The sequence below is a fragment of the Dipodomys merriami genome, unplaced genomic scaffold, assembly GCF_024711535.1.
Source record: "Dipodomys merriami isolate MVZ:Mamm:240054 unplaced genomic scaffold, mDipMer1.0.p SCAF_56, whole genome shotgun sequence".
Classification (NCBI taxonomy): domain Eukaryota; kingdom Metazoa; phylum Chordata; class Mammalia; order Rodentia; family Heteromyidae; genus Dipodomys; species Dipodomys merriami.
The window spans coordinates 100847-125660 of record NW_027206135.1 but is presented as its reverse complement, the minus strand read 5'-3'; the positions used below and the strand labels follow the sequence as shown (position 1 = coordinate 125660).

The 24814-nt window shown below is 39.4% G+C and overlaps 1 protein-coding gene across 1 annotated transcript in view; it reads left to right on the top strand.

The window, feature by feature from the left end:
• LOC138812149 (GMP synthase [glutamine-hydrolyzing]) overlaps window positions 1-24814 on the top strand; it is a 38310-nt gene that overhangs the window by 7805 nt on the left and 5691 nt on the right. Inside the window, exons 2-12 of the mRNA XM_070000075.1 lie at window positions 6195-6376; window positions 7843-7957; window positions 10413-10510; window positions 11590-11693; window positions 13000-13193; window positions 13465-13630; window positions 16429-16580; window positions 17335-17508; window positions 19093-19198; window positions 21174-21289; window positions 23147-23272. Coding sequence (XP_069856176.1) covers window positions 6195-6376; window positions 7843-7957; window positions 10413-10510; window positions 11590-11693; window positions 13000-13193; window positions 13465-13630; window positions 16429-16580; window positions 17335-17508; window positions 19093-19198; window positions 21174-21289; window positions 23147-23272 — 1533 coding nt within the window. The remainder of the gene's footprint in view (window positions 1-6194; window positions 6377-7842; window positions 7958-10412; window positions 10511-11589; window positions 11694-12999; window positions 13194-13464; window positions 13631-16428; window positions 16581-17334; window positions 17509-19092; window positions 19199-21173; window positions 21290-23146; window positions 23273-24814) is intronic.

Genomic DNA, 24814 nt, shown 5'->3' with positions numbered 1-24814 from the left:
GTGAATAGTTGAAGGGCAAATCACTTAGTTTATTCACTTTGCATAGTTTTTATCCTATGCTTCTTTCTACATACTGTAACATCTTTTTTTTTTTTTTTTGGTTGGTCATGGGGCTTGAACTCTGGGCTTGGGAGCTGTCGTTTAGCTCTTCAGGCCAAGGCCAGCGCTCTACCACTTGAGCCACAGAGCCACTTCTGGTTTTCTAGTGGTTTATTGGAGATGAGTCTCACAGACTTTCCTGCCTGGGCTGGCTTTGAACTGTGGTCCCCAGTTCTCTCAGCCTCCTGAGTAGCTAGTATTATAGGTGTGAGCCACCAGTGCCTGGCTTTTAGTTTTTTTTTCTTTTTTCTTTTTTTGGGTCAGTCATGGGGCTTGAACTCTGGGTCTGGGTGCTGTCCCTTAGCTCTTCAGTCAAGACAAGTATTCTACCACTTAAAGCCACAGTGCCACTTTTGGTTTTTTGGTGGTTTATTGGAGATAAGAATCTCAGGGACTTTCCTGCCTAGGCTGGCTTTAAACTGTCATCCTTAGATCTCAGCCTCCTGAGTAGCTAGGGTTATAGGCGTGAGCCACCGGTGCCCGGCTGTAACATTGTCTTTTAAAGTTTATGTTTAAACTAATACAGCATAGTACATAAAAGTAAAAGAATGTGCATTTGTATTGTGTATATGGTACCCGTGATGTCTCATTACTTGAGTATGTTGTATAATATTTAATCAGTTTAAACATATCCCTTCAAACATCATTTATAATAAAATTATCCAAAATCTTTTTCTTGAAATACACAAAGCGTTAATCTATCTACAGTCACCTTATGGTGCAGTGGCATGCTGTTATTATTTCAACATGGGAGGGCAAATTCTCTTCATAATACTTTGCATTCCTTTGGCTCTGTGCTCAGCAGTGAGATTGTGGAAAATCACTTTTCCATAATGGCTGTATCAGTTTATCTTCCCACCTGTGTACAGTAGTTTCCTTTTCTTCAAATGCTCCCAGTGCTTGTTTGTACTCTTTTTGGTAATAACCATTCTTACGGAGTGAGATGATGGCTTTTTTGCTTTGTTTTCTTTCTTGATGATTAGTGATGTTGAACATGTTTTCTTACTTTTTGGCTTCTAGTATTATTTTTAGAAATGTCTATTTGGAAATATCTATATATTGTAAATGGTAATTTTGGATTTCTGTTTCAGATAATGCACCATTAACATTTAGTATTAATTCTTATTTTGTTTTTGTTTTTACCAGTCCCGAGGCTTGAACTCAGGTCCTGTGCACTGTCCCTGAGCTTCTTTTGCTCAAGGCTAGCACTGTACCACTTGAGCCACAGCACCACTTCTGACTTTTTTCTGTTTATTTGGTACTAAGGACTTGAACCCAGAGCTTCATGCCAGGCAAGCACTCTACCACTAAGCCACATCCCTAGCCCTACTGCTCCTGATTTTGGTTCCCATACCTATTATGAGTCTGTAACAAGCCACTCAGCACATGTTTAATAAATGTTTTGTTCTGTCCTGTATTTTCTTTTCCTTTTCTATTTGGTACCTGACACCTTTGCTTGTTAGCTCTAGTGCTCTACAGCTGAACTGTGCCTCCAACCACTGTTCTGTATTATCTACCTATAAATGTTTCTTTCTTTCTTTCTTTTTGTTATTTTGTCTATTTGGTTTTTGGAGGTTTTTTTTTTTTTAGTCGGTCGTGGGGCTTGAACTCTGGGCCTAAGCGCTGTCCCTCAGCTCTTCAGCTCAAGGCTAGCGCTCTACCACTTGAGCTACAGTGCTACTTCTGGTTTTCTAGTGGTTTATTGGAGATAAGAGTTTCACGGACTTTCCTGCCTGGGCTAGCTTTGAACTGAGATCCTTAGATCTCAGCCTCCTGAGTAGCTAGGATTACAGGCATGAGCCACCAGCCCCCGGCTGGAGTTTCTTATATGTTCTGGATCTGAACTCTGTCAGATGGTCTATCTCCTCTGCTGTAGGTTGTTTGTTCACTCAGATTGTCTTTTTTTTTTTTCTTTTGCTATGCAGAACATTTTAGTTTGATGAAATCTCATTTGTTTGTTTTGCTTTTGATTCCAGTGCTTTGGGTTCTTGTCCTAGAATATCCTTGTTATCATGCCAGTGCTCTGAAGCTTTCTCCTTTCTTTGTGTTTTTACAGTAGCTTCACAGTTTCTGGTCTAACCCATTTTGAGTTGATTGCTTTAACTGGTAAGAGATGGTGTCCAGTTTCATTCAGGTGTGGATATCTAGTTTCACCAGTACCAATTACTGAACGGCTTTTATCCCCAGTGAGTCTTCTCAAAAAATTCTCTAGGTCTTCTCTAGGTACATGAATGTACTTGTAGGCTTTTATCTGTTCTTGTAGTCTGTATGTCTGTTTTTGTCCCCTGCACCCTGTTTCAAGTCTGATAGCTTTGTAGTATAGACGTCAAAGGTACTGTTCCATTAAAAAATTTTTTTTTGTTGGTTCCATATGGATTTTAGGATCTTTTGCCCCCTAGTATTTTGAAGAATGTCATTGATATTTAGTCTGTTAGTGCTTTGTGTACCATATGACACTTTCTATTGATTTTTTTTCTCATCTGTATCATGGGATTCCCCCCCTCCCCACAACCATATTTGTTATTGAACTAGTGTCTTTGTACATGTTAATTTTTTAAGAAAAATTCTTGAATCTGCATCAACTTCTTAGTGTTTTGTAATTTTTGCTGTAGAGATTCTTCACTTGGATTAAATTTATTCCCAAATAGAAGTATGTGCATGCGCGTGCGGGTGTGTGTGTGGGGGGGGGAAGGGGAATTATTACAAAATTGCTATATAATTATATAATTGCTTTTTGGACATTGAACTAAAGAAAGTAAGGTAAAACTTGGGTGTTAAGGTTTTTTTGGTTTTTTTTTGTCAGTCTTAGGGCTTTAACTCTGGGCTTGGGTGCTGTCCCTACTCTCTTCAACTCAAGGCGAGCGCTCTACCACTTGAGCCACAGCCTCACTTCCCGTTTTCTAGTGGTTTATTGGAGATAAGAGTCTCATGAACTTTCCTGCCTGGGCTGGCTTTGAACTGTGATCCTCAGATCTCAGCCTCCTGAGTAGCTAGGATTATAGGTGTGAGCCACTGGCACCCGGCTCATCTCTTTGCATTTTTACAAAGAACTTTTGATCCTTGTTCATGACAACAGGTTAGACTCGTGTGCATGCTTGCATTCACCTTCAGAAGACACATTTCTGGTTCGAAGAGTAAATTTTGGTTGGTGAGGAAGCAAGGTCAGTGTGAAAAGCCTGTGCAGAAACTGTTGGACTGCATGCAGTTCAGAGCCTTGCCTTCCTGTAGTAGTGTTGTGACACAAATTACAGCTAAATGTTCTGCCAACTTGTAGAAGTATGCAAGTTAGCACTGGCTTTACACTTACTTGCTCATGGATAACCATCCCCCAGTTGGATAGTGTTCATTACTGGATAGGAGAAACTGGTTATGATAAAGCACTTATTTAGGGACTTTACAATCTGTGTATGGTGGTGCATGTCTGCACTTCCCATATTCTGAAACAGGAGGACTTCAACCTCCAGGCCGGCCTTGGGCTACATCATGGGAGGCAAATAGTGTCTCTTGACTTAAGCTAACTTTGTCAGAGTTTCTTAGGTCATTTATTTTTTTTTTTTTTTTTTGTCAGTTGTGAGGCTTGAACTCAGGGCCTGGGTGCTGTCCCTGAGCCTCTTTGTGCTCAAGGCTGGTACTCTACCACTTGAGCCACGGTGCCACTTCCAGTTTTTGAGTGGTTAATTGGAGATGAGTCTCATGGGGACTTTTCTTCCAGGCTGGCATCCAACTGTGATCCTCACATCTCAGCCTCCTGAGTAGCTAGGGTTACAGGCGTGAGCCTCCAGTTTAGTCAATTAAGTTAGAAGTGGTTACATTACTAGTATTTATTGTGTCCTCAAAGTAACATTGTGCCCATTATACCCTGTTTTTAGTCTTATAACCTGGGTTTAAAAGTGGATCCGAAATTGTGACACAACCTGGAAGAGAAACATGATAGATACAGTTTTCTTTTTTTTTTCTTTTGGTCATGGGACTTAAATTCTGCCTAGGTGATGTCCTTAAGCTTTTTCACTCAAGGCTAGCACTCTACCACTTTGAGCCACATCACTACTTTGAGGTTTTTTTGGGGGTAAATTGGAGATTAGAGTCTCCCAGACTTTTCTGCCCAGACTGGCTTGAACCACAATCCTTAGATCTTAGCCTCCTAGGATCACAGGCATGAGCCACTGGCATCAGGCATGGTTTTATTTTCTAACCATGTTTTTATAATGTATAGATTGCAGTAACTAGAACTGTGTTTAGTTTCTCTGAGAAGGCAGATATCTGCAGCTGATGCCATGGCTAGTATGTGTAAATATAAACATGTTCTGGGGTGAGGGTATAGAACTATCTAACTTATCTGAGTTAGAGCCAAACTGCTTCCTGTTCACCGATTGAGATCATACCCTCGCATTGTTCTTCACCCATAGGACTTGAGCCCATGTGAACATGGAGAAGATGATCTGGGTGGCTGAAAACCCAGGAGAAATGTCTGCTTAGTCAAAAGATGAAAACATTCTAATCAGAAGTAGAAGACACCTGCTGTGAAGTATCATTAGGATCAATTGTTTTCTCTTCTAGCACAGTTGTTAACCAGAGCAATGACAGTGGCTAGATAGTACTCTATGTCAATAGATCTGTGTTTCCTAAACTTGTTGAAGAAAACTCATAACAGCAGTTAATTGAAGCAATTCCAGTAAATATGTATGCATTCCACAGTCAGATTAGAGGGGAGATGAAATCAAATGAATTAAGTAATTAGAGCTTTTGTTTGTGTTCTTTTATGGACTTTTGATTGGGATCTGATTATTTGAATTGAAATGTAGCCCAGGCTGACCTTGAACTTGTCACCTTTTGTCTTAGCTTCATGAGTATGTGATGTGTAACATCTCAACACATGTGTTGAAATAAGACCAGCACATAAAAGTCAATGATGATAATTCAGGCACCATGGAACAGTTGCCTAGTAATAATGACAAAGTAGAGATCCAGTGTTATGTGTTATTGTATCACAGGGAGGCCCATGGCTTCTGGAGTTTTCTTGGGTATAAATGCCATTTCCTTCTGGGCACTTGTGGCTCATGCCTGTAATCCTAGCTACACAAGAGGCTGAGATCTGAGGATTGTGGTTTAAAGCCAGTCCAGGGAGGAAAGTCCCTGACACTCTTATCTCCAATTAACCACCAGAAAACCAGAAGTGGTGCAGTTGCTCAGCTGGTAGACTGCTTGCCTTGAGGTGAAGAGCTGAGGAACAGCGCACAGGCTCAGAATTGTGAAGAGCTGAGGAACAGCACACAGGCTCAGAATTCAAGCCCCACGACTGATTAAAAAAAAACAAAACACTAAAAACATTTCCTAAAGGCATTTTACACATTTACTACACGAAGCAAACAACTGTGACGGTCAACTACATTTAAAGTTTTATTTATGTAAAAAGACTATTGAGTCATTCTATTTTGCTAGTTAGTTGGAGGTAAGAATCTCAGCTGAGTTTTCCTGCCTAGCCTGGCCTTGGTCTGAGCCTCTTTAGTAGGTTTGATTATAGACCTCAGACTTTTATGAGTGATGCCTCTAAAAATAGTTCTACTATAAAGTTTAGAATACTTTGAATACTACCAAGAAAGAAAAATGTAGCCTGTATTTTGGTGTATGTTATCCTGCACACATGTACTCTTGAATTCCTACACAAGTGGGCTAAAATGAATAGTATTTGGTTGTATATTCTCTTAAGAGGATTTCAGAAGTACACACATATTTTTAATGCTTTTCCTTATGTAAAATTTGAAATGCATACACACATGAAAGGAGAGGAAGTGTGGAAGGAATGAAGAGAGAAATGGAGCCAGGGTAGAGACAACTGAGTTCATTCACCTTGCTGCACTTAGTGCCCTACTACACTCCATATGCATGGTGGTTAAGGGATGCTTGGTTCCACTTATGTCCATGTCTACGTGCTTACAGTCTTCCCTATAAGACACATGTTATAAACTGGTGACAAACTTCCCAGTTGGCTGTGTGCTTCTGGAGCTGGCCGTGGTTCCATTCTGTATGTAGCTGTTTTGTGATTTGTGCTATATTAACACTTGCATGATTATTTGTGTTGTATTAACAACTTGCAGCTGGAGAGTGCTGGAGGAGACCTTAAGGATGGTTGTCACCACTATGAGGGAGCTGTTGTCATTCTGGATGCTGGTGCTCAGTATGGAAAAGTCATAGACCGAAGAGTGAGAGAACTGTTTGTGCAGTCTGAGATCTTTCCTTTGGAAACACCCGCATTTGCCATCAAAGAACAAGGATTCCGGTATGCTTTTGTATGAGGAGATTAAGTTTAGATTGTGTGATATCTGACTTACTATTAATATACTTGAAGACTGAATTTTCTATGAAATTTATGCAGTCATGTTTACAAGAAATACAAAGTTTTCAGTAAAAGTTACCATAATTTTATTTTCAGTCCTAGGACTTGAATTCAGGGCTTAGGCACTATACTTGAGCTATTTTGCTCAAGGCTAACGTTATCCCTCTTGAGCCACTTCTGGCTCTACTTCTGGCTTTTTGAGTAGTTAATTGGAGATAAGAATCTCATGGACTTTCCTTCTTAGTCCTAAGATCTCAGCTTCCTGAGTAGCTAGGATTATAGGCATGAACTCCAGTGCCTAGATATTACCATGATTTTTGTTGTTGTTGTTGTACAACTTACTTGCTGTTTTATGTTATATAGAGTTTGTGCGTCAGAGTTAGATGTAGTTAGTGAGGTCATTTATTCACGATAAAGCATTAAATTGAAGGAAAATGTACAGATAGTTGGCTAGGACACCTCAGAGAAGAAATCTGGTCTATAATAGTCTCTTTTACTTCTTGTCCCAAGAGACTTGTCTCTAAAGTGTTGTATTTCTCAACTCTCTTATTGATTGTGATGGTACATACCTGTAGTCTTAACACTCCAAAGACTGAGGCATGTAGAATTCCAGGCCAGCGTAGGCCTTTCATACACTGACTCAAAGATAAAACAAAAACAACAGAAGTATCTGGGAAAACCTAGTATGTTGTCAGATTTTTTTTTTTTTTTTTTTGTCGGTCGTGGGGCTTGAACTCTGGGCCTGGGCGCTGTCCCTCAGCTCTTCAGCTCAAGGCGAGCACTCTACCACTTGAGCTACTTCCGTGTTGTCAGATTTTTATCTATAGAAAATCCAGAAATACACATTTTCTATTCCTATTTTAAACACACTGTTCCTATTATTAAACTGTTTTAAACTTGAGTGTAATTTTTGAGAACCAAGTAAGAATGTCAAGAGGCAGGTGAGGAAGATAGACCTGAGTTTGCACCTAAGCCAAAGACGGTTTTTTAGTTTCTAAATCAGCTAACTTACAATACTGCCTGACTGATGAGAGTAGGGTGTAGGGTCTCAATGGGAGGCTTATTTAGGGTATTAAGAGGTTCAAGAATAAAGTTGTTAGTAAAGTTGTTAGTTGGGCACCTGTAATACTAGCTATGCAGGAGGCTGAGATCTGAGGAACTCAGTTCAAAGTCAACATGGGTATGAAAGTCCATGAGACTCTTATTTCCAATTAACCACCAGAAAACTGGAAGTGGTGCTTGGCTCAAGTGGTAGAGCGCTCGCCTTGAGCTCAGGGACAGCATCCAGACCTAGAGTTCAAGCCCTAAAACTGACAGACACAGACACACACACACACACACACACACAGAATAAAGTTGTTTAAGAGGAACAGTTAGAATTCCTTTCTGATTCTTCTTTTCATGCACAGTGCTGTTATCATCTCTGGAGGACCCAATTCTGTGTATGCTGAAGATGCCCCCTGGTTTGATCCAGCAATATTCACGATTGGCAAGCCTGTTCTTGGAATCTGCTATGGCATGCAGGTACACTGAACGAAGATGTGCTCTGATGACTTACATTGATGTTTTTTGAAACTCATGCTGCATTGTAGTCTCTCTTTAGTCTATTTAGATATTTAGTGAGATGTTTGTACATAACTGTGAATTGCTGTACTCGTAGGACAGAACAGATCTGTTATAGGGAATCCATGGTAAGGAGTAACTGGGTATTTCCTGTAACAAAACATTGTCCAGGGCTTAAGAGTTGATGTTGCACATCCTCAGTAGCATTTTGTGTTTTACTCTAGCTTTTGGCTTTCTAGCTTACTTTAATGTTGAATATTCAAGATCTGTCAGACAAGTAGAATGTCATTATTAATATCTCCCTCCCTATTCCTTTGGTAGTATAGAGGCTGATCTCAAGGTGTTTGCTTGCTAGGCAAGCACACTGTATCACTTGAGCCATATCCTTACCTCTTTTTACTTATCTTTCAGGTAGGGTTGTTAGCTTTTGCTTTTGCTCATACTAATGTCTTCCTACGTCTGCCTCACACATAGATATTAGTGATGTGTAGCAATGCCTTGTTGTTTGAGATAGGGTCTCACTGGCCTCAGACTTCAGTCCTCCTATCTTTTACAGGCATGAGTCACTGTGTTCAGGACATATGTGCCTTTCAAAGCCATTGGCTTTGTAGAAAGAAGGTAGACTGTGTAGGCTCTTAAATTATGTTTAGAGTTAAAACAGTTTAGGTTATCTAATTGTGAACTACAAATTTATTGGGGCAGAAGTGCAGTAGGTTCATTGAGGATGAAAAAAGCATCCAGTGTTCATTCAGTGCATGTGAATGACTGTCCTGCCTGAGGCTGAGACAGAAATTTGGGAGAGAACATGTGTTTCTAGAATACTACTGTGAATGTTTTAAAGAGAGAATGAAGGGAAAGATGAGAATCGAAATGGAAATTGGATGAAATTTGTAGTGACAAGTCTTGTGTTTGATAATGTGAAGGATTTGGACTTTATCCTGTAGACTAGGGATCTGCATGCCAGGTCTGGCCTACTATGCATTTTCCATGAACTGCAAACAAAAATTTTTGTGGCATGTGATGACATTCAAATTTTATTGTCTATAAATATTTTAGTATAATATAAATATCAACAAATTGATTCCTTTCAGTATTGTCTGTGGATGCTTTTGAGCTATAATTGGAAGTAGTATGTTGCCACAGACCCAGTTAGAGAGTTACGAGGTGAAAATATTTATTCACTCTTTTCTATCACAGAAAAACTTAAAAATCCCTGCTGTAGATACTGAAGAGCCTGTGAAGAATATATTCATAGGCTAACACAGTTACTCTCGCATTTTAGTAGATCACATTGGAGAATTTCTAGAATGTGGACTAGAAAATGGACAAGACTGGAGGCAAAGGAACTACTTAGACTCTAGCAGTGTTCCTAAGTTGCTGCAGAAAAAGTTTTATGTCTGAAGTCTTGCATTTGGGAAATACTTAGCAGGTTTCTTTATGGCTAGACATAACTCAAACCTTCATTGTGCCTAAGTAGAGCCTAGAAGGTGTTTTGAATAACTTGCTACTATGAATTACAACCCTGAACATTTACCAAGCCCCAGAGCTGCCTCTGCTGGGCACTGAGTTAGCCTGCATCGTGTGCTTTGACCTCATATATTAATGACATAGATTAATGATGCCTATTGTGGAACACAGTTGTTCCAATCTAAGTTGGGAGTGACTGCATGAATCCATGTTTAACATTTGCAGAGATCTTACATGTAGTTATCTGTTGTGGGAACGTTGGGCATATGTAAATAAATAAGATGGACTATGGAGGGCAGGAAAGAAGAGCTGTTTGTATAAGGGGACAGGGGTGGGGGATTTGGATAGATGTGTTTCCTTGGAAGGCAGATTCCCTGCCTCACCTCTCTGAGACTTAAGCACAGACTTTCACATTGTTTTCATAGAATTTGTTCTTGTCTGAATTAGGTTTTTCATTCTATAGTCTTTGTCTGCTCTGACATTTTCTTAAACTTTAATATGCTTTTAATTAAACTCTAACTTAAGAAGAAAGTTCTGTTCTTAACAAATAAATATGCTCAAGGTTAGCACTGTACCACTTGACCCACAGGACCACTTCTGGCCTTTTTTGAGTAATTTATTGGAGATATGAGTCTCATGGACTTTTCTGTCTGAGCTGGTTCTTTGAATCATGATCCTCAGATCTCAGCCTCCGGAGTAGCTAGGATTATAGGTGTGAGCCACCAGCATCCGGCTTGTATACCACTAAGCCACATTCCCAGTCCTTATAAACATATCTTAATAATTACATACAATATTACTGAGTTACCTATGTTTATCAGACTATGTCTTTTGGGGAAAACATACTGGGTATTTGGAAAGTGAGGAATATGAGTAAGTCAGCATAACAAAATGACTTGAGTTTTTATTTTGATTCTCATTTACCTCAATGGATTTTCTCTTTGAGCAGATGATGAATAAAGTTTTTGGCGGTACTGTACACAAAAAAAATGTTAGAGAAGATGGAGTCTTCAGCATTAGCGTGGATAATACATGCTCATTATTCAGGTATTTTATCTTCAAATGAAGAGGGATGGTAGGAGGTTTAAGTAGAGGTGATGCTATTTTCAAAGTTGGCAGTTCTTTAATTCACAAAATTAAAGGCACACTTGTAGCCACACAGGTGTACTTGTCTTACTTGGTTTTGACTTAAGTGCCCAGAAAGCAAACCAGAATGGTGTGAAGCTAACTAGGAGTAGAAAGACTCATGTGAATCAGCCTGGAAGACTGAGTTGTCTCGGAAGCCTGTCTTATGCTGCCAACATTAAGTTTCTGCTTTTGACTGTTTGGTGAAGAATGATTTTTATATATTATTCTACTAGGTACAGACGAATGGAAAGATCATAGAATTTTTATTCTGACTTTTCTGGTTTTTGTGCCTTCTTACTCTTAGCCAAATCTTGGTTACTAATTACAGTAATAATTTTTATTTTCTTTTTCTTTTTTTAAAAATAATTTTTATTAGCCGGGCGCTGGTGGCTCACGCCTGTAATCCTAGCTACTCAGGAGGCTGAGATCTGAGGATCGCGGTTCAAAGCCAGCCCGGGCAGGAGAGACCGTGAGACTCCTATCTCCAATAAACCACCAGAAAAAAACCGGAAGTGGCGCTGTAGCTCAAGTGGTAGAGCGCTAGCCTTGAGCTGAAGAGCTGAGGGACAGCGCCCAGGCTCAGAGTTCAAGCCCCACGACCGACAAAAAAAAAAAAAAAAAAAAAAAAAAAATTATTTTAACCTACAATTTATATCTATACTTTACATACGTAGCTAGAATAATATCAATATTAAAAGACTATTAGATGGAATGTTGTAGTGTAGATATCTCTTAAATTTTGTTAGAAATGTAATGTTAATATTTATTGTTTTGGGAATTTTTCTTTGTGTGGTGGAGCTGCAAACATTTGTTTCAGTTTGTATGGATTTCTTTCTCTGAGATTCAGTTTTCTTTATTGGTCCTATGTAGAATAAATATTCAGGATGGCAGGACTTTTTTCTCTTGATCTACATATAAGATATTTGTGAAGCAAAATAACCTATCCTTCATATGTTCCATTAGGATTTGTTTGTGACATTGCACTTTTGTTTGCTTAGGGGCCTTCAGAAGGAAGAGATTGTTTTGCTCACACATGGAGACAGTGTGGACAAAGTAGCTGATGGGTTCAAGGTGGTGGCACGTTCTGGAAACATTGTAGCAGGTAAAACCAATCTGCAGATTTGATTTAAAGATTTGTCAGAGTAATCATATGAGTCTATATTAGTTACCTTTTGATTTCTCTGTTTTTTAAAAAGACAATAATTGAGAGAATTTAATATTAAAAGTATTATCAGAAGTTAGTGGTTTGGCTTAAAATTGGTTTTAAAATGTTCATCATATTATAAACTTGCCAAACGTAAGTTTGAAAACTGTTCATCTTCCTACAGTATTATGCTTTTAGTGGTCTGGGTTTTTCTAAGCATCCAGCACATTTTGTGAACCAGGGTTAGCAAACCATGATCTACTTATTGTCCTGTAGCCCAATTGTGAATTTCCAGGAACTAAGAATGGTTTCTATATTATTAAAGTGTAAAAACACAACCACCTAAGTCCCACAAGGACATAGAACATTTACTGTCTGCCTCTTTTTTTGTTGGTTGTGGGGCTTGAACTCAGGGCCTAGGTACTGTCCTGAGCACTTTTGCTCAGGGCTAGCACTCTACCACTTGAGCCACAGCATCACTTCGGGTTTTTGGGTTGTTAATTGGAAATGAGTCTCATGAGGACTTGTATGCCTGGGCAGGCTTTGAATGGTGATCTTCTGGTCTCAGCCTCCTGATTACAGACATGAGCCACCTGTGCCCAGCAGTGTCTGCCTCTTTGTAATAACTATTTTATCTTCTGCTTTTTTGAGAAATAAGCATTGGTTTTAGTTTGAGTTCTAGACTTGTTTACATGAATAATGAGTCACAAAAGCTATTGGAAATCTATAAAGGAAAGGCTCTTTTAAAAATATTGGTTGGGGAGGGAAGGGATAGTAGGGGAAAAACAAAGGAGGAAGTAACAATGCTCAATAGGAAATGTACTCATTACCTTACTCATATAACTGTAACCCGTCTGTACACTATTTTTACAATAAAAAATTTTTGATTTATTTTTATTTTTTTGTATGCTAGGCAAGCACTCTACCAGTAAGCCACATTCCCAGCCAATAAAACTCTTATTTGTATTTACGCTGGTTCTAGGGCTTGAACTCAGGGCCTGGGTGCTGACTCTGTGCTTTTTTTGATGAAATCTGAGGCTCTTCCACTGGAGCCACACAGCACCACTTCTTTTTGGTGGTTAATTGGAGATAAGAGTTTCATGCACTTTCCTGCTTTGAAACTGGCTTTGAACTGTGATCCTTTTATCTCAGCCTCCTGAATAGCTGGGATTGTGGGCGTGAACCACTGGGGTATAGCAGTAAAGCTCTTTGATTAAAATGTCAAACGAAAATAGTGTAATAGGTGGTTATTTTCTCTATAAAGGTATAGCAAATGAATCTAAAAAATTATATGGCGCGCAGTTCCACCCTGAAGTTGGCCTTACAGAAAATGGTAAGGTGATACTGAAGAATTTCCTTTATGATATCGCTGGGTGCAGTGGGACCTTCACTGTGCAGAACAGAGAACTTCAGTGCATTCGAGAGATCAAAGAGCAAGTAGGCACGTCAAAAGTTTTGGTAAGTTCTTTGTCATCTGTTGGTGTTAAACTTAGGGCAGTAAGGTTGGAACCTAGGGCTGAATTCCTGAAGATGGCTGTTAAGTGTTGTCTGCATGGACTTAAGAACATGCTTGTTGTCTGCATGGACTTAAGAACATGCTGTGATGCTTCTGGGCTTTTTAGTTTTATACACAACTTTGGTTCTGCCAGTACTTGTAGGTGGTGATACAGGTGATGGTGTTTCCTTTGTTTTCTTTGATATTTTTTTTCCCTTTTCTTTTCCCTTGTAGGTTTTGCTCAGTGGTGGTGTAGATTCAACTGTTTGTACAGCTTTGCTAAATCGTGCTTTGAACCAAGATCAGGTCATTGCTGTGCACATTGATAATGGCTTTATGAGAAAACGGGAAAGCCAGTCTGTCGAAGAGGCCCTCAAAAAGCTTGGGATTCAAGTTAAAGGTATTTATTAGTGAACTACTGAAAACTTAATGTACATATGGGGCTTGCTTTAATCACATCAAGCCTTGTTACTTAAGTGATGTTATAAATATACTCTCCAATAACTACTGGAGTCAGAGGTATAGAAACAAAAAAGAATTCTCACAGTAAGGCAACATGTACTTCTGCCCGGAAGGGGGGCGCCATTAGCCAAAAATCTGGCAAGCAAGCACACAGCAGGCAGTCTGTCAGCAGTACCTGCCCCTCTGCTCATACTGATTGAGCTTAGGTTCACAATCTGCTTGTGATTGGCTAAATAGGGTAAAAATGTATTTACATTAGGTGATGAAGTAAGATTAACATTTCACAAGTAATGTCAAAACATACCCAGGTCTTCTACTATTTCTCAAACAGTCTGGGGCAGGTCGTAATTCCATCTTGAAAAGAAAGTAGTTTAAAACAAAACTTTAATTTTTAAAAGTGCTTTCTTGTCCTGAAGCAGTTCCTCTTTTCCTTAACAAGAGCCACCAGACTACAGCAGGAATTTTTTTTGTTTTTTATTGTGAAAATACTGTACAGAGGGGTTACAGTTACATGAGCAAGGTAATGAGTACATTTCTTATTAAGCATTGTTGCCTCCTCCTTTGTTTTTCCCCTATCATCCCTTCCCTCCCACTTCCTTAACTACACTCTCCACACGCCCCCTACCCTCCACCCCAATTGTAAAGTTCATTTTTCGACAGTGTCTTGTACATCTCATTGTTGCAGTGGGTCAACCTATATCCCTATTTAAATAATCTGTTTTTTCACTTCCCTTCCCCTCCCTAAATTATACCAATATCAAATACAGTGAAAACAGGGGTTATACCGTGGGGGAGGGACATAGAAAGCAACAAAAAAAAATCACACAGTACCTTATAAATACATTAGAAACAATAGCAAGAAAAAAAAAAAAAAAACCACTTGTGTCCCTATCTTGGGTTCATTTCCCCTAACATCATCTTATCATTTGGAAAGCAGTATGGAGGTTCCTCAAAAGACTCCACATAGAGCTCCCCACTATGACCCAGCAATCCCACTTTTGGGCATTTACTCGAATGATCACAAGACCATACTAAAGCTACCAGCACAACTATGTTTATCGCATCATTATTGACCATAGCTAAGATATGGAACCAACCCAGATGCTCCTCAGTAGATGAATGGATCAAGAAAATGTGGTATATATGCACAATGGAATTCTATGCCTCCGTCAGAAAGAATGACATTGCCCCATTTGTTAGGAAATGGAAAGACTTGGAAAAAATTATATTAAGTGAAGTAAGCCAAGCCCAAAGAAATAAAGGTCCCATGGTTTCCCTTATTTTACAAAGCAGGAATTTTTAAGCCAATACAATGTGATAGAAAAGAGTTTTTGTGGTGGTGGGGGGGACAGTGTAGTTGTGTGAGGTGGGAGGCGAGGGATAGTAGGGGAAAAACAAAGGAGGAGGCAACAATGCTTGATAAGAAATGTACTCATTACCTTGCTCATGTAACTGTAACCCCTCTGTACAGTATTTTCACAATAAAAAACTTTTTATAAAAAATTAAAAAGTTTTTCTCACAGTGAGCACATTATCTTAACAAATTGCATTTCTCAATAAGCTTACAGCAGAAAATACTTTGAACTTTTGAATTGTAATTTCCTTTTTTTTTTTTTTTTTTTGGTGGTCGTGGGGCTTGTACTCTGGGCCTGAGCGCTGTCCCTCAGCTCTTCAGCTCAAGGCAAGTGCTCTATCACTTGAGCTACAACGCCACTTCCTGTAATTTCCTTTTGTCCAAGACAGGTCCTAATAAAAAAAAATTGTGCTGAGTGCTGGTGGCTCACACCTGTAAAATCTGGCTACTCAAGAGGCTGAGATCTGAGGATCACGGTTCAAAGCCAGCCTGGGCAGAAAAATATGTGAGGCTCTCATCTCCAATTAACCACTAGAAAACCCGAAGTGGTGCTGTGGCTCAAGTGGTAGAGCGCTTGCCTTGAGCGGAAGAGTGCAAGGACAGTGCCCAAGCCCAGAGTTCAAGCCCCATGACCGACCAAAAAAAAAGAAAAAAATTTGCTATTGTGATTATTACTACTGTTACACTTAAGTTGGTAAATCACCCTTTTCCAGCTACTATTGTATTCTCTTCTAAAGTTATCCTCCCTCTCTTGTTTTATACCTGCACTTGTGCACACAGCTACCAACACCCTTCTCCAGCAGTCTGAATATACACGGTATACACCTTATTATATAGACAGGCTTATATGGAGAAGGCAGATTGGAAGTCTAGTCAACCAGGTGTGGAATGTGCCCCTGTAATCCCAGCTACTTTGGTGGTGGAGGCAGGAGGATGGATCATTTTTGCTCTGGAGTTTGGGACTGTCCTGAGTAACATGACAGTCTTTAAAACTAATACCTTTTTTTTAAAGGACAATAGTAATAAGACCTTAGATCTGAGTGTATGTGTACGTGCATGCATGCATGTAGGTCCTGAGGTTTGAGCTCAGGGTGTGGGCATTCTTCCTGAGCTTTTGTGCCGAAGGCAGCTAACACTCTACCAATTGAACCACAGATCCACTTCTGGCTTTTTCTGAGTAGTTTATTAGGGATAAGAGTCTCATGGACTTTTCTGCCTGGGCTGGCTTCAAACCACAGTCTTAAAGATCTCAGCCTCCTGAGTAGCTAGGATTACAGGCATGAGCCACCACTGCCCGGCTGCATGTTCTTTATGTATTTTGACTTACTCCTTCTAGCATAAAGAAATGAAATAGTTTCTAACTTGTCTGCCATCTCTCCCAGTGATAAATGCTGCTCATTCCTTCTACAATGGAACAACTACTTTGCCAATATCAGAGGAAGACAGAACCCCACGGAAAAGAATTAGCAAGACATTAAATATGACTACCAGCCCTGAGGAAAAAAGGAAAATCATTGGTGATACTTTTGTTAAGGTACTTTGAGTGTCCTCAAGAGTGAGATATATACATATATGTATATATATGTGTGTGTATATATATACATATCTGAATTTTTTTAGTAGTTTTATTGTATACTATATCAAATAACAGAATTGCCATTTTGATTTGTGTGTGTGTGTGTGTTTGAGACTTTTACTATATATTGTTTTTGTATATTGACAAATAAGGAATTTTTTTTTTGGCCAGCCTGGAGCTTGAAAGGGCCTGGGCTCTGTCCCAGAGCCTCTTTGTGCTCAAGGCTAGCGCTCTACCACATGAGCCACAGCACCACTTCTGGCTTTTTTTTTTTTTTTTTTTTGAGTAGTTTGTTGGAGTTAAGAGCCTCATGGGGACTTTTCTGCCCAGGCTGATTTCAAAACTCAATCTCCAGATCTCAGACTCCTGAGTAGCTAGGATTATAGGTATAAGCCACTGGTGCCCGGCTCAGGAACTTATGTTTTAAAAGAATGTTGCTAAGCTATTGTTTTAGTTGCTTTTAATAATATGTTTTCAGTTGATACTGGTCTCTGCCCATGGGAATTTCAGTGGCTATAGATTTCAATCTCATGAAGGAATGTTTGCTAACTTTTTAGAATCATGTAAAAGCATGTCTTCTTAGGAATTGATTTTAGAGTTTGGTGGATCTAATTTCCTTTTGGGGTTGCAAATGGCCACTGAGAAATTGCATTGGATATATGAAATGCTGCTGTTTCCTGAGGGTTCAACATTAGTCTTCTGTTGGTTCTAGATTGCCAATGAAGTGATTGGAGAGATGAATTTAAAACCAGAGGAGGTGTTCCTTGCTCAAGGCACTTTACGGCCTGATCTGATTGAAAGTGCATCCTTAGTTGCAAGCGGCAAGGCTGAACTCATCAAGACACACCACAATGACACAGAACTAATCAGAAAGCTGAGAGAAGAGGTAAACATCTAGGAAACTTCCACAAAGGAGTTTTCCTCTTCCTCCCTCCCATATCCACCACCAAGCAGCTCTCACCACCTCTTGAGTTTAGAACACACAGAGGTACTTCACACCCATTAGCAGATACTCTTCATCCTCTGTTCTCACCTGCATTCCCCTGCTTGCCCTGAGTAACCACCGTCTGCTAATTGATTTTTGTCTATATTTTTACTCATTCTGGACATCCTTTATGTAATGGGTACATACTCATGACTGTGGTTCTTAACGCTTACTGTATTCTCAGGGTTCCACTACATTGCAGAAATTGTTTTCATTGCCAAGTAATATTCATTGTGTGGACATACTGCATTTTATTTATCCACTCATTACTGGACATCTGGGTTCCCACTTTTTTACTTTTAACACTTTTTGACTACCTTAAGTACATTATATAAGTAGAATCCTGCAGTATTATTTTTGTGTGACTGGCTTATTTTACTTAGCATAATGTCCTTAGGATTCATCCATGTTGTAGTATATGACAGAATTTCTTTCCTGTTAATGACTGCCGAATAATGTAACATTGTGTGGGCATAAACTATTCATGAATGAACATGTGGATTGCTTTCACTTTTTGAATGTTTTGAATAGTGATTCATACATATATTATTCCATGTCTGTTTCCAGTTGTTTTTTTTTGGGGGGGGGTGTCAGTTGAACTCTGGGCCTGGCTGCTGTCCCTGAGCTCTTCAGCTCAAGGTTAGTGCTCTGTCACTTGAGGCACAGTGCCACTTTTGGTTTTCCAGTGGTTAACTGGAGTCTCACGGACTTTCCTGCCTGTGTTGGCTTTGAACTGTGATCCTCAGATCTCAGCCTTCTGAGGAGCGAGGTTTACATGTTTCTAGTTCTTGAGTACAGAGCAGGAGGCAAATTGCTGGATCACATGATAGTTCTACTTTTAGCTCTTTTGCTGTTTTCTATGGCAGTTGTATTGTTTTGCAGTCTAACCAATAGTACACAAAAACTTCATTTCTCCACATCTTATCATTTACTATATTTATTTGAATGATAGTTTTTTTAATGTGTGTGTCATTTAATTGGAGCCACCCCAGTGGCTGTGAAGTAGTAGTATCTTTGTTTTTCTTTCTCTCTTTCCCCCTCCCTCTCTCCCCTTCTTCCCTCCCTCTCCTGTCTCCTCTCTCGCCTCTTTCTCCTCTCTACCTCCCTTCTTCCCCTTTTCTCTTCTCTCTCTGTCTTTTTCTCCCCTCTCCTCTTTTTTCTCTGCTCTATATCTCCTCTCTCTATGTATCTATATTTCTTCTCTATATCTATCTGTGTCTATCTGTCTGGTTTTTGTTTTTGTTTTTTTTTGACACAGAGTAGTTCAGACTGGCCTGGAACATGATATGTAGCCTAGGTTGGATTTGAACTTGCCGTTCTCCTGCCTTAGGCTATGTGCTGGAGTTATAAGTACATACCACCATACCCAGTCTGACATTTGTTGAAGGAAAATAATAATAGGGAAAGTCAGTCACTTACTGCCCTTTGTTTTTGAAGCCATTTTGATGGCTAGCTTGTGTTGGTTGACCTTTTTGTCTCTTACAGGGAAAAGTAATAGAACCTTTGAAAGATTTTCATAAAGATGAAGTAAGAATTTTAGGCAGAGAACTTGGACTTCCAGAAGAGTTAGTTTCCAGGCATCCATTTCCAGGTAAAAAAAAATAGATTGGATTTTGTTGACTTGTCTTTAGCCTTTCATGATAATTCAGTCCAGACAGTTTTGAATGATGTATCATTTTGAAGAGTCTGTAACATGAGAGAAATGAAGGATAGGGAACAAATTTTCCCTTTGGTGAGTCATGGGGCTTGAACTCAGGAAATGGGTGATCTATCTCCCTGAGTTTTTTCACTCAAAGCTAATGCTCTACCACTTTGAGCCACAGGGCCACTTAAAATTTTTCTGGTAGTTGATGGAAGACCAGAGTCTCATGGACTTTGCTGCCTGGGTTGGCTTTGACCTGGGATCCTCCGATGTCAGCCTCATGAGTAGCTAGAATTACAGGCATGAGCCACCAGCACTGGGCTTCTTTTGATTTCCTACTGTATGTTCATCATTTTGTCCTCATTTTCCATTGTATTTAGATATTATACAGTCCATAGGGGTTTGGTATATAGATGAGAAACCAAAGAATAGATACTTTTTAATATCATTACTAAAAGATTCTTAGAGCTAGGATTTATGTGTTCTTCTGTTTTATGTATCAGGTTGTATCTCCAAAACATTAGAAATATACCCCCCTCCACACTTGGTTGTGCTTAAGCCATAGTCCTTCCTCACTCTCTTGAGTAGCTGAGACTATATGTATGTACCACTGTACCTGGCCTAGTACTTTTTAAGATTTTTTTCTATGTCTGATTTGAAGGAACAAAGCATTGCATTTGTGTATACTTTACACCGTTCTCTGTATCTATATCATGAACAACAACAACAAAGATTAAAGTCATCTACTGATAGAAAAAATTGAAAGTGATAAAGTTGAGACTAAGGGTCTTAAAGTGTTTTATTTTGAGCTTGGCAAGACTTGAACCTCAGATTTAGCAGTATAGTACTTAAGTGATGATGAGGATGGTCCAATTAAACTAAAAACATAGTAATAACTAACGTTTTTAAAACACTTAGGCACTCTGCTTTGGAAAATATTGTCATATATTATTCTCATAGTAGAAGCTGGTCTTGTTCTGTTTTTCAGGTGAGGAAATTTATGGATCAGACTAATTTGCCAAGTTACACAGAATAGAAGGTGTAGAGATGGGATTATATTTCTAGTAATTGGATGTCTGCTGTGAATCATCATGCTTCCCCTCCCCCCAAAACAGTGTAGCATTGTGGAATCTAGAGGTGTAAGATCAGTCCTTGGTGTGTGTGCTGGCGAAGGATGGTGGGAAATGTTGGGAGGGGGAGGTTACTGTGTGCTGAGCTTGGTCATCATTTCAGCTAGGCTTCTATGCATTCGACATCCATCGGGCTTTCTGCCATCTAAGATTTCATTATTTTCCTTTAAAAACTAACCTTAAGCTCTCCATCTCAAGATGAACAATGAGACTGGGGACAGTTAACTGATATGGCTCGCATTTGCCTGTAATCAGCCATTTCCTGTATGGCAAAGTAGTGATTCCAGGTTTTCTAAGATTACTACATATCAACTGTTAAGGACTTGGTAAAATATATGTACTGGTTTGTTGATATATTTTCTTAAATAGCATAGGGTAGCTCATTATACTTTTTTGTGTGTATACTTTTTTGTGTGTATATTATAAAAAATAAATTGGCATATGTAACATGATTTTAAAATAATACGTAACAAAATTAGGAAGTAGAAGGCATTGATACAGAGACACTTGAAGTAATGTTTTAAAATATTTTGAGTAGGAACCCAGTAGTTACATTTGAAATTAATACTTTGTTTACAATGGGGAGGTTTGTTTTGGATTGAACCCAGGTCTGTGCTATACCTCTGAGCTATACCACTGGCTCCGAGCTGAGATACAGATCAGTGGTGAGGCCTTGGCCTTGATCCATAGCACCCTATAAACACTTTTGGATGGCAGATAGATTTTAATTTTGTAAGGATTATGTTTTGAAAGTGACATTTTCTGTTAGTTTTCTGGTGTTACTCTAATTTCAGGTCCTGGCCTGGCAATTCGAGTAATATGTGCAGAAGAACCTTATATTTGTAAGGATTTTCCTGAAACCAACAACATTTTGAAAATAGTAGCTGATTTTTCTGCAAGCGTTAAGAAGGTAATCATTTGACACATCTAATAAGTGAATGGAATACTTCTGCACTGCTTTACTTGCAAATTTGTTAAAATTTCATGATTGGAAAAGTCAAATTAGTAAACCTTAATATGACTGAAGAAAATATGTTGCAGAGACTGAAATGAAGACTTCTCTTTCCAGAAAATCTGGATATGTCCTATATGCCTAAAAAATAATAGAGGTAAACTGCTTTCAAACCTGCATTATGTATGGGGGATTCTGGGAGTTAGGGAGGAGCTGAAGTACCAGTTGTAGAGCACAGCTGTCTGTCCTCACCTGTGTGGCCTTGGACTGCTGAGCGGCTGGACTTGACTCGTGGTTCTTCTCAGGGGCCGCACTCGAGCTACACACTTATCAGAAGAGTGGTCAGTCAGAGTGGCAGGGCAGTCACTTTTGACCTATGTGTTCTGAAAACTGCAAGCTAAGAAATATACAAGAAAAGTAGAAATAAAAGGCATTGATAATACAAATATATATACATAAAAGTATATAAGTACAAATAAAAGTACACTACTAAAAATGACTGAGTAGATATGGAATGAAATTAATAACTGAAATTAACCATAGTTGGAAAGAGAGCCATGGGCTCAGAGGTAGATGTGAAGACCTTATCTGGAAATGAGGGTCAGTTGTCAGAAAGAAAACAGTATAGAGCCAAGCGCTGGTGGCTCACGCCTGTAATCCTAGTTACTCAGGAGGCTGAGAGCTGAGGATAACGGTTCAAAGCCAGCCTGAGTAGGAAAGTCTGTGAGACTCTTTATCTCCAGTTAACCACCAGAAAACTGGAAGTGGTGCTGTGGCTCAAGTTGTCGAGTACTAGCCTTGAGCAAAAGAAGCTCAGGGACACAGTCCCTGAGCCCTAAATTTAAGCCCCAGCACTGGCAAGAGAAAGGAAAAATGAAAATGGTGTGTGTAAAAGAGCTTCAAGCAGGAATGAGAGGTCAGCTTTAACATCTGTCTAGGGAATAGTAGGTCAGTAAATAAATTTGTCTAAGCAGGTAAAAGATGACACCTAGGATTCATTTTACATGACGCAGGCAGGCTGAGGGGAAGATGATGACACCTGGCTGGCATATCTTAGTGAAATTACAGAGTGTCAGAGACAACATGGCTACAGAGAAATGATGGAAAATCTATAGACATTGAAGTTAGCAAAACTCTGAAATACAGTAATTTTCTGATAAAATTTACTGCCAATAGCCACTTAACGCCTACCCTGGCTTTGCTTAGAATCATCCAGGGAGCTTTGGAGGTCTGTTGCTCTCCCTTTTCCCTAGTGTCCGTGAGCATCCTGAGTAAAATGAGGGATGGAGGTTAAGAACTAGCATTTTAAAGAACCTGCTTCATGAGAAGCAAAAATATCTCAGTAGAAAAGGAAATGGTAAAAGGAACAAACACACTATTCAGATACTAATAACAATGGTGGACCTTTTCTATTTAAAGTATAGAATAGTATATAAAGCATTAAAAGTGCCTGTATTGTTTGTCAGAAAGACTCATTATCTTGAGAGGAACTATGGAAGAATGGGTATAGAGAAGGTTTAGTTTTAAAACTTAATACAGGAAAAATAAATGAGCTGGATGAAGGTACTGGCTCAAACCAAAGAAGAGAGACAGTACGTCTTGGTGTATGCAGTATGAGCTGTTACTGACCCTCTGTGGGACAGCCTCCAGAATGCATTTTTGGCATGGTGTATAGTGAGTTAGAAAAGGATAGGCACTTACAGAAATGCGACAGGATTTTACAAAGCTGTGAGTACAGATTTGAGGATAGTACTGGCTATGGGAAGAGCCAATGCCAGGTTTTTTAACTGGCCCACACATCTCTGGTTTTCTCAGCCTCATACATTATTACAAAGAGTCAAAGCCTGCACGACAGAAGAGGATCAGGAGAAGCTGATGCAAATTACCAGTCTGCATTCACTGAATGCCTTCTTGCTGCCAATTAAGACTGTGGGTGTGCAGGTGAGTCATCTACTTAACCTTGCCTGAGTGCTCTTGTCACCTCTGGGACTAGGAATTAGGTAAGAATTAAGTAGGTACAAACCTATACACTAAATAGAGAAGTGAAATGGCCATTTAGTGGCATGTTTGTAGATTGAATAAGACTATAGGAACTGAATATTCAGGCAGAGAATTCGTAGTTTTAGAATGCCTTTTTCTTTTCTTTTCTTTTCTTTTTTTTCTTTTTTGTTGGTTGTGGGGCTTGAACTCTGGGCCTGGGTGCTGTCCCTCAGCTCTTCAGCTCAAGGGTAGCACTCTACCACTTGAGTGCCACTTCCGGTTTTCTGAGTAGTTTATTGGAGATAATAGTCTTGTGGACTTTTCTGCCCAGGCTGCTTTGAACTGCCATCCTCAGATCTCAGATTCATGAGTAGCTAGGATTATAGGCATGAGCCACTGGTACCTGGCTGTGGAACATTTTTTTCTACTCTAACTAAAAATAAAAATTTGAAGAACTCTTTGCTTCATGTCTGGCTTGCCCACTGCTTTCTTGAAGGACAGGAAATTTAGGCCATGTCCAAATTTATAGTTGGAAGTGTGAAATACAGTGGCTTTAAGATGCTTTTCTGCTGGATGCTGGTGGTTCATGCATGTTCAGGTTAATACTCAGATCTAAGGATCGTGATTCAAAGCCAGCCTAGGCAGGAAAGTCTTCTATCTTCAATTAATCACCAAAAAAGCCAGAAGTAGAATTGTGGCTCAAGTGGTAGAGTGCTGGCCTTGGGCAAAAAGGTTCAGGGACACACCCAGGTCCTGAGTTTAAGCCCCAAGAATCCCCAAGTAGAAGCTTTTCCTTAGCTGTAGAAAGGCCCTCCATGAAGCCACACTGCCAGGTGCTACTGTCGCTTGTGTGAGCAGTACCACTGCCCTCCACCTGCTGAATTTTCCTTTCTTCCAGTTCTGGTATTGAATGTGGCTCTGCTTCAACTCTGATGGCAGACAGTACTTCTGTGTTTGGTATCTATTAACTTTTTATAAAAAATTTTTTAAGTTTGTATTTATACAGAATAATTTGGATTAAGTAGAACAAAGGAAAAGGGAGCCAATTATTTTTATTCACTTTATGACTTTTTCAAATGTTTGACACCAAAATTACAATGTGGAATTCAATGTGATTTTGGATCCACAAATACCTTGTATAATGTTCATATCTGTGTAAACACACCTCCCTCCTCTGACACATTTACAATTTGTGTGCAGCCATCCAAACTCTTCCTGTTAATGGAAATGTATAGTATCTGACTGTTAGCTGTAGTCACTTGACAGTGTAGTAGGATTCCAGAATTTGTTACTTATCTAACTTTGTAGTGCTAAGCAACCTTCCACATCTCTCCTGCTCCCTCAGTTCTCCTCCAGCTTGTGCTCAAATTCTATGATTCCACATATGATGTGTCTGTGTCTGGCTTATTTCACTTAATGTAAAGACCTTCAGTTCCACGCTTACAAAAGATGACAGGGTTTCATCCTTGTTTATGACTAAATAGTGTTTTGCTGTGTTAGCAC